Raw genomic sequence first — 14,603 nt, 5'->3', positions numbered from 1 at the left:
AAGTATATAGTTGGTCGGTCTAGGGTCGGACCAACACCAAATATAGAATTTTTAGGCTATGATGTTTCACATTTCGATCTTACCCAAACCGAACCAAACTCGGATTACACGAACACAAATTCATTTCAAAACAAGTGTGAAAACTGAACTAGCCCATAGTGATTTCTAGGGGTGAGCAATAAAAAAGCAGTTAACCGAGTTGAATCGAAAACCGACGAAACCGAACCCAAATTAACCGAAAAGTGGTTATTGGTTATTTTTTGTACTATAGGTTAACCAAATTTAACTGAACTGAACCATTCGTACTTTCATATATTTATAGCTTTTATATCTCTATTTTATGCATTATACAATTATTTCATGTATTTATACAATCATTTCATGTATTTATGTATATGTTTTTATGTATTTCTAAGTAAAATTTTTAACCAAAATATGTTTTTGGTTATTAACTGAACCAAATTCAAAAGGTTAAGCGAATAAAACAAACCAATTAACTAAAAGTAATTGGTTAATTTGGTTGAAGTTATTAACTAAACCGGACTAAATCGTACACACCCTATTGATTTTTAGACCAAATGGGAAATTGTTGTGGTTTGCACTAGATATCTTGGAGTTTATTCCGCACATACACACACATATATAATATATATATATATATATATATATATGCATGCAGCATTATTATATAACATATAAGGGTAAAGTTAAAATACAAATGACAACAAAAATGAGAATGGTGAAAAGGAATTCATTGATCTTAGATTTGAATGACTGAGATTAATTTAATAAATAAAAATTGATGAAAAAGGCATGAATGTAATAACCCATCTTTGTTGACATTCTCTCTCCACATGCAAGACACGTGTCAATTCTTCCATCATTTTAAAATGTCCATAACTTTTTCATACGACATTTAAAAAAAATCACCATAATAATAAGCGTTTTTTTATCTTTAATATAAGTATCATATTGTTATATAAAAATAAAAAAGTAATGAGTTTTTTCAGTTGTGTTTTTTTTTTTGTTGTTCATTGTGTCTTTTAGTTGAGTTTTAATTTGAATTGTATTATAGATTTTGATAATTATATTTTTCAATTGGTACTCATATTAAAGACAAAAATTAAAATAAAGATTACATGTTGTTTTGTTCTCAATAACTTTTAGTCATTGTGTAATACGTTCATTGTCTTTTATTCGGATTGACATATGAAAAATTCATTTAATTTGAGAAAAATAGTATTGTGTTCATTGTATATTACGTTCAGGTCATTGTGTAATATGTATTTTCATTGTGTTTTACGTTTCAAGTCATTGTGTTATATATATTCACCATTGTGTCTTACGTTTTAGGTCATTGTATTATACATATTCACCATTGTGTTTTACATTTCAAGTTATTGTGTAACATGTATTAATCATTGTGTTTTATATATCAGATAATTTGTTGTTATTTTATCATTATTTTTACATATTATTACTCCCTTTGTCCCATTTTAAATGTCCATTTTTCAATTTTTGGTTGTCCCAATTTAAATATTATTTCTATACATATAAATTCAATTTCTAATTGTGCTCTTACTATTACATATACTAGATGTTTCATTTAAAAAAAATGGTTTTTAGCCATAATAACTTAAAGGACATTATTGTCATTTTACAGCTCATAAAATAAAATGATCAAATATTTCTTAATTTGTGTGTTTTGGGTCCCATGACATTTAAAATAGGACGGAGAGAGTATTACACAACGGTGTTATTAGTATTTAAATAATACACAATGATAAGCGAAAAGACACAATGGTGTGCGAAAAGACACAATGACGAAAAAACACAATGACGAAAAAAAGGCACAATGATAAGCGAAAGGACACAATGGTGTGCGAAAAGACAAAATGATAAGCGAAAAGACACGATGGTGTGCGAAAAGACACAATGACATAATTTTTGTTTTAAATTTCATATAACGAAAATCATACTCATATTAAAGATAAAAAACCGCTTGTTATTATGATGATTTTTTTTAAAAAAAAAATATCATACGAAAAAAGTTATAGACGTTCTAAAATGATGGGGGTATTAACTTGTGTCTTGCATGTGGAGAGAAAAAACGTGTACAATTACCTCTACCCTTTTTCTTTTGGTCACCACTTGACACATGTCAATTATTTATGGTTTCTCACACTTCTCATTTTTATTTCCCTTTATAGAATAACTTGACCCATATCATACAACATTGTAATTTTATATTACATATAATATCATATTATGGTAATTATATATTTCATATAATCTTAAATATATATGAACGAAACCTCCCTATTTTCTCTCAAGCCATCAGATTGCTTTATTTGTAAATAGTGGGTTTTCATGCATTTGACCCGAATTCACGCGTATGGATCTCACCAAACCCAGATAGCCATTAAACGGGTTATAACATCTCATCATATTAAAAATTAATCTCACCAAATAATTGATATAAAAATCATATAAATATGAATATATTAAAAGTTAAAAATCCGATTTAAAAAAAATGTATAATTTATAATTATCTATTCTATATTTAGAATTCATGTCAATTTCACGACTTCCTTTTGACCTTTTAAGTAATATTTTATTCCAATTTCGCGCCTTCTCTTTTGACCCTTTTAAGCAATTTTTTTTATTTTATTCATTTTAACACATTCGTTTTCCATTTATGACGGTTTCCATATTGTAATTGTCGCACCCCCTGTGAATATATACCAATATAAGCATTCACCGGAGCAAAGAAACATAATCTGTTGATTCTAACTGTAATATAACCGCCGTCGCCGGTAGAGACGAGGACAATCAGATAGAGATTTATAGAAGTTCTGCGCGCCACCGTTAGTGACACCTATATATACGAAACCACTTCATCGATGTTCGTTTTCGAACATAACCGCCGTTACTATCATATTTTAAACCTTGTTATGAAACAATTATATAGTAAAAAAATAAGCGGGTCATTAGTCTCATCAAACTCAGACAACTTTTAAACGGGTTATATATTTCATTTATTTGTGAAACCCTAAGTATATTATTAATTTTTATACGATAAATAAAAATACAAAAAATATATAAATATTAGAAACGTAAAATGTAAAACAAACCCCGTTATCAAACCTTAATTTAATTTCTCAATATGTGGATTTAGTTACATTAGCCATTCTTTTTTATTTTAAATTTAACATAAATGAAAAGTTTCACAAAAATAATATCCAAATTATGACAAATGAACATAAACGAATAAATATAAAAATTAAGTAAATAATTCATTCAACGTTTCATCAAAAAATGAACATAACCCAACATAAATTTATCAAAATAGGTTCAAGTGTATTATTAACTTCTTACAATAAATAAACTGAAATCCAAAAAAATACATTCACAATATTCGAAACAATTAATATGAATCTTGTTACTTAACTTCTAGATGGTACTTCAATGAAGCAAATGATAATACAAACTTTAACCTTGATGGCTCCTCTTGTTAAATATGAAGTTGATATTAAGACTCATTTATAAACAGTCCATTACAAAGCATAATCACAAAGAAATTGCGTATACTTGCTGTATCTTCTTTATCAGAAGAATTATTGGTGTGGATTGAAATAGAGAGAAGACTGAGCGAATGTCATGATGGATTGAAAGTATTTCTCTATCTTCACAATTGCAAAACCATACCCTCAATCAACGATTCTATGGTGCGATTTCATCGCTTCAGCAACACATTAGTTGTGCACTAATTTTAAATTCTTTTTTTTTCAGGCGTCTTTTTTTTATTATGCTAATTTCAAATCGAATTCAATAAGTAAGTTGTATCATCGCCCCTAATCTATATGTATACCTAAAATTGATTGGCTTTTGTTCTATATTTAAGATCGGTAATACTTATTTGTAAATGGAGGCTTCTCATGCATTTGACCCGAATTTACGGGTATGAGTCTCACCAAACCTATAGAACCTTAAATGAGTTATAACATCTCATTATATTAAAAATTAATCTCACCAAATATTTGATATGAAAATCTTATAAAATAAGGATATACTAAAAAATAATATTTCATTTAAAAAAAAGATATTATTAATATTAAGAAACAATTTGATAGTAAAAAAATAAACGGATCATTAGTCTCACCAAACCCAGATAGCTTTTAGACGGGTTATAACATCTTATTTGTGAAATCATTTCATAATCAAACCTTAAGTATATTATTAACTTCTTTACGATAAATAAAATTGAAATCCAAAAAAATATATAAATTTTAGACACGAAAAATGGAACGCAGCCCCCGTAATACGAGTGATAAAAACTAGTATCATATATTATTGTAATTATTACCTTTATATCATATGAGATACATATAATTATCAGATGAATTAACTTTAAATCATGCATAACCATTTTATTATTAACAAGATAAATTGAAAGCAACATAAAATCTCCATTAAAACATTGAAATCACATAAACAAGAATTGCGAGTTACTGCTTTGTAAGGATCTCAAGTATATAATTTTTTTAAAACTTAATTATAAAACCGATTAATGACTAATAATTTTGTTTCTTTAACGACCTAAAAGTATATTACCAATTTCCATCCATATTTTAAAAAAGAAAAAAAAAAGAAAAGAGAAGAAGGAACCAAACATCAAAGTCCACATGAGTAAAGAAAAAGAAACCTTAAATATTCTAAACATAGATCACCCTTCAAGCCTTTGACCAAATAATCCTCCAAAACCATGTTCTTATTAAATTAAATTAAATTAAATTAAAACTTATACTAATTAAAAACTATAAAAATATAAGTAAATAACACATCATTTATTTACACCTTTCTTGACTTTAAAACTAATGTTTTTTTAATTAAAAAAATAATAAATGTATTGGATTACGTAACATAACAAAAGTTAAAACAAAAACTATTTAATTAAAAAAAAGGTAGGTTTCAAGGCGAGTTAATGGCCATTTTCGTTCATATGGTTTGCTACTTTCGCCACTTCAGTCCAAAGTTTGAAATTTTGTCAATTTAGTCCTCATAATTTTAAGTATTAGCCAATTACGTCCCATTTGTCTAACGGCATCCAGCAATGCCGTTAGTTTAAGGGTATTTTTGTCTTTCTTGTTTTTATTTTGAGTTAATGGTCATTTTAGTCCCTGTGGTTTGATACTTTTGCCACTTCGGTCCAAAGTTTGAAAAGTTGTCAATTTAATGTTCAGTTTAATTCAGTTTTTTTTGTCTATAAATAACCCTGAAGAGCATAAACCAAGCCCAAAACCATCGAGCAACCTCTAATATATGCATTTACTCTGTTGACAACAGTAATCATTCTCACTCGTATTTAGTTTCTAGACATTTCCTTAACTCTCCCCCATGATGGAATTCAATGGTAAAGTGGTCAAGGTAATTCCTTGAAACCGAATTGTATAGAAAAAACTAAAAAATGTTTCTTTGATTAATGTATAATAGTTGATTTCGACCCAGATGTTGATTTCAACCCAAATTTTCGTTACGATATGTTAATCTCCAAACTATTATGCACTCATCAAATAAACAATTTTTAGTTTTTTCGTACAATTCGGTTTCAGGGAATTGCTTTAAAGAAACAATTTTTAGTTTTTTCGTACAATTCGGTTTCAAGGAATTGCTTTGACCACTTTACCATTGAATTCCACCATGGGGGAGAGTTTAGGAACCGTCTAAAACTTAATACGAGGGGAGGGTGTATGATTACTGTTGTCGACAGAGTAAATGCATACCTGTTTTAGTTGATGCTGGATGGTTTTGGGCTTGGATTATGCTCTTCAAGGTTATAGACAGTTAAAAAAAAAAAAAAAAACTGAATTAAATTGAACAATAAATTGACAAATTTTCAAACTTTGGACTGAAGTGGCAAAAGTATCAAACCACATGGACGAAAATGACCATTAACACAAAATAAAAAGAAGAAAGACAAAAATACCCTTAAACTAACGGCATAGCTGGATGCCGTTAGACGGATGGGACGTAATTGACTAATATTTAAAACTATGAGGACTAAATTGACAAAATTTCAAACTTTGGACTGAAGTGGCGAAAGTAGAAAACCAGAGGGACGAAAAGGACCATTAACTCTTTCAAGGCGTTATTAAATGGTGGGTATTAATCACGGTATCCAATAAAGAGAATAGTCTTTATTCAATTGTTCATCTTCATATGAAATAAATCTACCGTCTTTATTATAACAATATATATCTTTAGTTATTTGTATTAAATCAAAATCACAAAACAATATTTTGTTTTTGTGGAAGCTAGGCTTAAGTCTTATTGTGTATGATTACACATATGAATCAATCGAATCTTGGTTAACCACCTCCGATTAAAAATGTCGGCCCCTCATCTCTCCTCAGTCTTTACCAACGGTTGCGGTACATCCACGACCACTTATCCTCCACCAGAAGCTTCTTATGAACAAATCACTCAAAACCCACAATTTTTCTGGGATAAACTTCAGCTTTTTCACTCTTCTCTTGGTACCAAGTTCAAGTCAGTGCTAAATCCCTTTTGGTTTTATTTCTTTATTTTGCTGCATTCTTCATCTTTTTTAGTTTTGGTGAATACCCTTTTGCCTAAATGTTATGGGTTCTTGAATCTTGAAGGAAAGTTTTCATCTTTGATCTTGGTTTTTGTGTAATAAAGGTTTCTAATTTGGGTGGCTTTTAAATTGGGTTTAAGTTGAACTTGAATTAGGGTTATTAGGTTTTATAAAAATTGTGAATTTGGCACTCAAAACCCTCAATTTTATGGGAACAACTTTAGCTATTTCACTCTCTTCTTGGTACCAAGTTCAAGTAAGTACTAAAGACTTTGTTTTTTGCATACCCTTTTGGTTTTATTTCTCTATTTTGCTGCAATCTTTATCTTTTTTTCATTTTGGTGAAAACCCTTTTTGATAATTGTTATGTTTTCTTGAATCTTGAAGGAAAGTTTTGATCTTTGATCTTTTTATTTTGTTGCTTTGATGGGGGGTTTTTGTGTAAGAAAGGTTTCTAATTTGGGAAATAAGATGGGAGGGTTTTGAATTGGGGTTACTTGGTTTAATTCTTTATCTTTGCTAATTTAAAAAAAAAAAAAAACCCTTTTTCCTAATTGTTGTGGTTTCTTGAATCCTGAAGGAAAGTTTTGATCTTTGATCTTTATTTGTAAGAAAGCTTTCTACTTTGGGGAAAGTTAGTGTTTGGGGGATGAATTGGGAGGGTTTTGAATTGGGGTTAAGTTGAATTTGAATTAGGGCTGATGGGTTTTATAAAAAATTGGGAATTTGGAGATTTTGTTACTCAATTTTCTAATGTGATGCTTCTAATTTTATGTATGGATGGTCTGGTCTGGTCTGGTTAAACTTTAAAGTTGAAGTATAAATGTATAATGAATGTTTTTGGTGTGTAGTCATAACCTAATTACCAGTGAAAGCTGCCATTGTCTTTATTGAGTATTAAAGTGGCTCATTTTAACAAACCCTAATGTATGTGAAGATTATTTTTGTGTTTGCTTCTGTTATTTTCTTATTGGGTTTCTCATGGTTTAACTAGCACACTGTATCTAGCCTCTTTTGTAAATTGTGATTTGGAAAATTGTGTATGTATGAAAGATTGAAAGCCCATGTTCTGTTCTTTTGTTTGGCATAAGTGTTTATTTATGATCGGGTGCGCTAGTGTATGTTCTGTTTTAGGTTAAATCGTTCAGTGGATTCAGGCTGAGAATGTTTAGTGTGAATGTGTGTATCTATTTTACTACGTTTTCGGTCAAAGCATGTTTTTTAGTACTTATATCACCTGTATTCATCCATGTTTAAGTTTGTATGTCAGACCGTGTAATCCTGTGAAACGAGAAAAACTTATCAGTGATCCATTACATCTTATAGATGTTTACATAAAAGTGATGACAAACAAGTATCATATAGGGACTACCTATGAAGGTTTTCAATAAGTTGAGCAAGTTACATGTATCCAAGACTTTGATCATAATTGTATTTCACATTGTGAATTTTTTTTCTGGTTATTTGGATGGTTTCTTAATTGTTTTAGCATTATATTTAGTAATTAATATACTATTGACTTTGTTCTGATTTTTTTTTGTTTTATATAGATAATATTTTAATTCAGATAAGATTATTGTATATAAAATAGAGTAGACATTTGAATATGATTATCAACTGTATCCAACATGCTTGCAACTCTACCATAAACAGTCTCCTTTCTGTGTTACATTACTTGCTATGGCTTAAACCTTTTCAGGGTGTACATACCTATCCTTTTGCCTAATCTCTAGTGCTTTAAACTTTCTGTTTTTAAAAGTAAACAATGCAATAGGATATGAAATCAATAACTTTAAAGTTCATATTGTTCCTTTTCTTTTATATACTTAGGATCCCTGTCATTGGAGGGTCGTCTTTAGATTTACATCGGCTATTTATAGAAGTCACGTCACGAGGCGGCATTGAAAAGGTATGGTTTTTTTCCAATACCATAAGAAACAAATGCCTAAGCATCTTTTGGTTCTTTTATGAATAATTCACGTGTAAAATAATTAATTATAGTTTCTCATAAAAAACACATATTTTCTGTACAGATCGTGAGTGACCGAAGATGGAAGGAAGTCATGGCTGCTTTCAAATTTGGCCCTACAATCACAAACGCTTCTTTTGTCCTGCGCAAGTATTATCTTTCATTGCTCTATCATTTCGAGCAGGTTTATTATTTTCACAAGAAAGCCCCCACTATAGGTCCACATGGTACTTAACTAATTCTTAAACATGTCATATATTATATGTCAAATGGATAAAATTAAAAACAAAAGCTTTATGAATCACCATACTTTGTCATTCTCGCAGATGCAACAAACAAAGTCGCCCATGGATCAGCATCTGGTTCTGTCAAGAATCTGTTTTCAGGTGATGTTTTTACCATGTGATTCATGTGTTTGCTGTTTCCATTAAAAATGTTAATTCTTGAACATGTTTGTTATTATGTGGTACAGCAATGCAAAAGGTTGAGGTTGGTGGAGAAGTAACTGGAACAATTATTAACCGTTTCGATCAAGGTTATTTGGTTACTGTGGATATCGGGTCAGAAAAACTGTCGGGTTTTCTGTATCATGTGCCATCCGATTCACCAGCACCGTCTCATGGGACCCACAAGATGTATCAGCTTGCCGTAAGGGAACCTTCACCTGAACCAGACATAAGTGGTTATGATGTGTTTTTCACCGAGCACTATATCAGGTTAAAACCTTTGTACCATGGTCAAGAAAGTGTCATACGCAAACGAATTCAAGTTTTATGGAACACTTTGACCGAAGAGGAGAAACAGGTAAATAGTTATCACTTATCAGAATGTCAGATTGTGTTAAAAAGTAACCAACTTTGGTTAAATATCTCTTTCAAGTAACCAACTTTTTAACCCAAGAAAAGAGGAGGTTCAAAGTTTTTTGCTTTAAGCTATTTTAGTTGACGGTTTTAGGCGTCAAGTCAGGATTAGTCAACATTAGTCAAAGCTAATATAAAAATTCAACCAAAATTGGTTTTATCTTTCTATGAAATTAGGTCATTTTTTTTTCTTTTCATTAAAAGCTTTGTATCCATAAATTTGAGTAACAAATGTTTTCAAGAAACCGTCTTTATGTTTCTTGGAACTAATTTTGGTGTGATTGATGATTTATTGTAGGTTTATCAGGAAAAGGGGTTGAGAGACAAGGAAAGATAAATGTGTTTAATTGTTGAAACGGCTCGGTTTTAATCTAGTTAGTTTGTGTAGGTTGTAGCGATCTTTTTCTCTGCTAATTTGTAGGCTTGTGGTTTGTTGTTGTACTTTGTCGTCTGTGATCAAGTTTGTTGTAGTTTAGGATCAATGGAGAAAATGTTTATTTTTTCTGATCATGGTGAATGGAAATTATTGAAAGTCTTGGGGTTTTTGTTTCGAGTTTATAATGTCTGAATGGTGAATATATGTTGTGATGCTGCCCTTAAGTTGATGCAGCCATCTTGATCTTCACACAGGCGAGGCTGAACCTTTTGGTTGGTTTAGGGAGGGTAAGTGGAGCATGGCTGAGTTGACTCACTCTCATGGCGAGTTAAGCATTATGATCAGGTTTGACTCGAATTGAAGGATGTCTGGGTGATAACTTGAGAAGTTTAGATAAATTTGGATCGAGTTAAAATAGGTTGGTCGAAATGACGAAATAATGTTGGTGCATGATGTCAGTAGTTCAGTGTCTAGTGTCTGTAATCGAGTTTGTAATGTTTTGTATTTGATGTAAGCGAAGTTAGCTAACAAGTTCGCTGATATGGGCGAACTTGTTAGATAAGCGAAGTTAGGAACAACTTCGCCTGAACATGCCAGGCGAAGTTGTCGTGATTATATAAGGTTTAGGTTACGGCTGTTTTCATTATTCAGTTAGTCATTCGAGTTTACGAGTCAGAGAATGTGTAATCAGTGATCATTGTATCACGTGTTTCCGGTTGCAATACAACGTGTTTGTGTTTATTGTAACGTGTGTTTAATCGCATCGTCTTCTACGCTCGTATCGTCTTACGTAGGGATTCCGCACCTACGTAGAACGAGATATCTCGTGTAGATCCGGCTGGGAACCTACAATTGGTATCAGAGCCTTAGGCTCTTATGCTATGGTTTGAGATCTGCGTTTTGGTGTTTCTGGCACGTTTCTGATGCGTTTCTGGCCGATCAGCGCCGCAGGCGAAGTTATTGGGTTCAGGCGAAGTTGTCGCTTAAATTTTAGGGTTTAAGCGAAGTTAGCAGCCAGGCGAAGTTATAGCCAGGCGAAGTTATAGCCAGGCGATGTTATGGACAGGCGAAGTTAAGGAGGGGCGAAGTTGACTTTATGCGAAGTTAAAAAAAAAAAAGAAAAAAAAAAGTGTTTGGAGTTTTCGTCTGTATGGCCAGGTGTACACGATTATTGTGAGACCGAAGACGTTCCGTCAACGAGTGAAACTTGTTATCTCTTGGTCTTACGTGTGAACAAATACGTGTCAACTCTGGATATGGAGTTGAGGTTGTGAATGGGATATTGATTGAAACTGGATTTTGACACATACACATATTTGGGTGTTTGTGGGCAATGAAATTGTTGTTGTTCGAGGTTGACCAACTGAAGAAAGTGATTGTGGTTCGGGATTATCACCATATCCAGGTGTACACGTTTGAGGTAAGTGATTGTGGTCTCACTGAACACGACTTGCTAGTAATCAGAAAGACGTGATACAATGAACACAGTGATTGTGGTAAGTGATTGGGTGATCGTGTTCAGTGGACGTATCACTGAACACGTCCACGTAAAATGATTGACCAACTTCGCTTGAGGTAAGTGATTGTGGCAATGCAAGAAGCAGACCTCAGTCGCCATTTCAACATGTGAAGCAGAATACATGGCAGCATCCAACTGCTGCTCCCAGGTTCTTTGGATTCAACAACAGTTGCGCGATTATGGTCTGAATTTTACTCTTACTCCTATTTGCATTGATAACACTGCTGCTATCTCAGTAACTAACAATCCCGTAAAGCACAGTAAAACTAAACACATTGACATACGTCATCATTTTATACGGGATTGTGCTGAGAAGAAACTGATTGTGCTCGAAAAGGTTGATACGTTAGATAATTTCACTGACTTGTTTACGAAAGCGTTTGACAAAACTAGATTTCAAAACCTTGTTGAGTTGAATGGAATGATCAATCCCGAGTAACCTTGCTTTATGTTTTTGTTTATTAAAAAAAAAAAAAACGTCACTAACGCTTAGAATTATGTCGGTTGCCTTAGTTTGAAGGACATATCTTCGGATATGTTTGGTCCTCATTACTACTTGTAGAATATGAGGATAGCCATTAACCAGATGACTGAAAGTGACCGGGGCGGTTTATGATGTTGTTTTTATTCTTTCGCTGAAAATTAGTCGTTCAAACTTAGTTAGAAGGACACATACTTGGATGTGGTCGGTCCAGCTGATCCATTGGATCTTCAGGATAGCCGTTAACCTGAAGACTTTGACTTGATCGGGGCGATAGAAGTTAAAATTTTTTTTCGGGAGATGAAATTATTTTTCAAGTCTACTACTTCGTAAGAAGTTCCTTTACTATGTTTAACAGAAAATTGATCCAACCTTGGAAAGTGATAAATATACTGATTCTGTGTGCTTAACTAGTGAAGTTATTACGCGTAAAAGACTTTAGAACAGTCATTGTATGTCATGGTAGCTTTTTATTGTGCGTAAAAGTAGAAGTGATACTAACTAAATCTACTTGATTTTATGTGGACACTCCTTAAGAGTTGTGCATGTCTTCATATATATCTTTCCGAATGATAGGCAGAAAAACGATTACCCAGTCATACACGAGCCCGTGAGTGTTCTGATTCCCGTGAAGATAGCGTGTCAAGACACTGCAGTGATCCAGATTCGGGACTTGCAGTTGTTTACTTCTCTGAAGTTTATGTAAATACTTAAAAAAAATGTGTGTTATTGAGACATTCTAGAGTTCATAATGTTAAGACTTCTCAATCAAGGTGTAAGAAAGAGAACGGGAAGCAGAGTCTAAAGATCGAAGAGTACTTACTAGTTAATCAGACACTACGGGTCGAGGTCAACTCGGGGTGACTTGGGGAAAGCCAAATACGCTTTGAGAATAGATAGGAGGCATCATAATCTCTGAGTTGTTGCCCATTTAAGTTTTGAGCTTAATTGAACCTAACCCGTATCACAGAAACGATGAAAACCATTTTAAGTTATTTACCTGCTTACAACCTGTTTCTTTATGTCATAATACAGCTGAACACGGATCTGTGTGACAGTCACGTAATGAGTATGATTCCTGTTCGGATCTTTTCTAAAATATGGTAGTCCCTGTCGAGACTGAAATTTGATCCCGTGTACTTTAATTTTAAAATTTTTTTTTTCTACTTATGTAGTTGTTTGATTTTATATCTGGTTACTTGGTCTTGATCGTATCATTTAACGCTTTAAAGGGTGTTTTAAAACTTAATTGCAAATTGTTCAAATTATAGGGGTTTGTTTTGAAAATTCTCATATATAGGCGAACTTATCCATAACTTCGCCTGCAATAGGCGAAGTTATCCATAACTTCGCCTGTAAAATTTTGACCATATATAAAGAAGTTTTAAAGGTCAGACTGTTCATTATTTCACAAACCAGCGAACTTATTTCCTAAACCCTAAGCGAACTTATCGTATCGATCGATCATCTGAGTTTTCTTTCTCTGTTCTAATTCGATTAAAGGTGTGTAGGTTTATAGTATCGTATAATCAATGCTATTGAGGTTAATCATCGGTCGTTTCGACTCGATTCTCGACCTCGTCTTTCGAAACCTTAAACACCCGATTTCAAACTTGTTATTACGTGGTCGTAATCTACTTGAACGTCTAAAACTTCATAAAATCATGTGTAACGAGATCCGCAATCTCCAATTTCATCATCTACACGTCGAATTGAAACCTTAACTGTTGCCGATTCGTATTCGGCGAAGTTACAGTTTTGGCGAAGTTATCCGTAACTTCGCCTGAGGTTTAACTTCGCCTGATAATTAATTTTGAAACAGTTTATGAGGCGATGTTGTGGTTAGGCGACTGGCCCTTTTTACTTAACAGTTAACAGACGAAATTCAAGTTGAGGCGAAGTTGTTCCCAACTTCGCCCTACCTCTAACTTCGCCTGTACAGAATAGATCACAACTTTGCACATGGTAACAGGCGAACTTGTGATTTGCCTTGACGTTTATCTAACTTAGTCTGTTTGATGCAGATATGGCTGCTGTAGCTGGAGCAGGTGGTGCAGGCGGTGATGATGGTGGTGACAACCAAAGACAGTTCTTCCCGGGTCATAACATGTATATAACATTAGACCCGGAGGCGAGCGGAGTTGATGATTTCCGTGAAATCATCATGTTTCTATTACGCTCGCGTATATTCCACGCGATTACCACAACTCTGCCGATATCCTTGCCAAACATTGAGGATTTTTGGCAGACCGTGGAATATGACTGTCGTGTCGAGCCCCCGGTGATGCGAGCAACGGTCAACAATCAGATTGTTCAGTTCTCATCTGAACAGATCCGGGCGGCTTTACGATTTTGAGATGAGACGAGGGATGACCCGACAGATTTTGTGGCTCCTTTCCGAGATGGAGCGTTTTTGAGGATGGGATACTCTGGTCCCTTGGGAGATACTCAGAGAAGGAAGAGATTTTTACTAGACCAGTGGCGCTTTCTCATGCATGTCATGATCGTGTGCATGTCAGGGAGAAAGGCAGGTACTGATGGCATGGGCGCGACCATGCAGTCGGCGATGACTTCTCTGACTTACAATAAGCGTTACAGCTTTAGTCAGATGGTCTTCTACGAGATAGATCGACAACGAAGAGCGGTGGTGCGTGAGAGATTTATTAGTATCCAAGATTCATTCAGATGATCTTGAATCACGTTGCTCCAACGCTACCTCAGCGCCGCCCGATCAGATACGTTGAAAGTGTGATTAAACGGATCTTCGCCCAATGCAGATCTTCCAGTGCGAGGAGCAAAC

At 33.4% G+C, this 14,603-nt stretch overlaps 1 protein-coding gene across 1 annotated transcript; it reads left to right on the top strand.

Moving 5' to 3' along the window:
* The first annotated feature begins 6,344 nt into the window (after positions 1-6,344).
* Positions 6,345-9,985, top strand: LOC143621465 (high mobility group B protein 10-like). The gene is made up of 6 exons (XM_077092883.1): positions 6,345-6,549; positions 8,429-8,507; positions 8,632-8,794; positions 8,894-8,953; positions 9,040-9,371; positions 9,726-9,985. The coding sequence occupies exons 1-6, from the start codon at positions 6,389-6,391 to the stop codon at positions 9,762-9,764; spliced, it is 834 nt and encodes a 277-aa protein (XP_076948998.1). The 5' UTR covers positions 6,345-6,388; the 3' UTR covers positions 9,765-9,985.
* Positions 9,986-14,603: the final 4,618 nt, after the last annotated feature.

This window comes from Bidens hawaiensis, unplaced genomic scaffold (genome assembly GCF_021521415.1).
Source record: "Bidens hawaiensis isolate Kalapana, Puna unplaced genomic scaffold, B.hawaiensis_p1.1 tig00002866_1, whole genome shotgun sequence".
Taxonomy (NCBI): domain Eukaryota; kingdom Viridiplantae; phylum Streptophyta; class Magnoliopsida; order Asterales; family Asteraceae; genus Bidens; species Bidens hawaiensis.
Note: the sequence above shows the minus strand (reverse complement) of the source record. Positions and strands in the feature narration are given on the sequence as shown.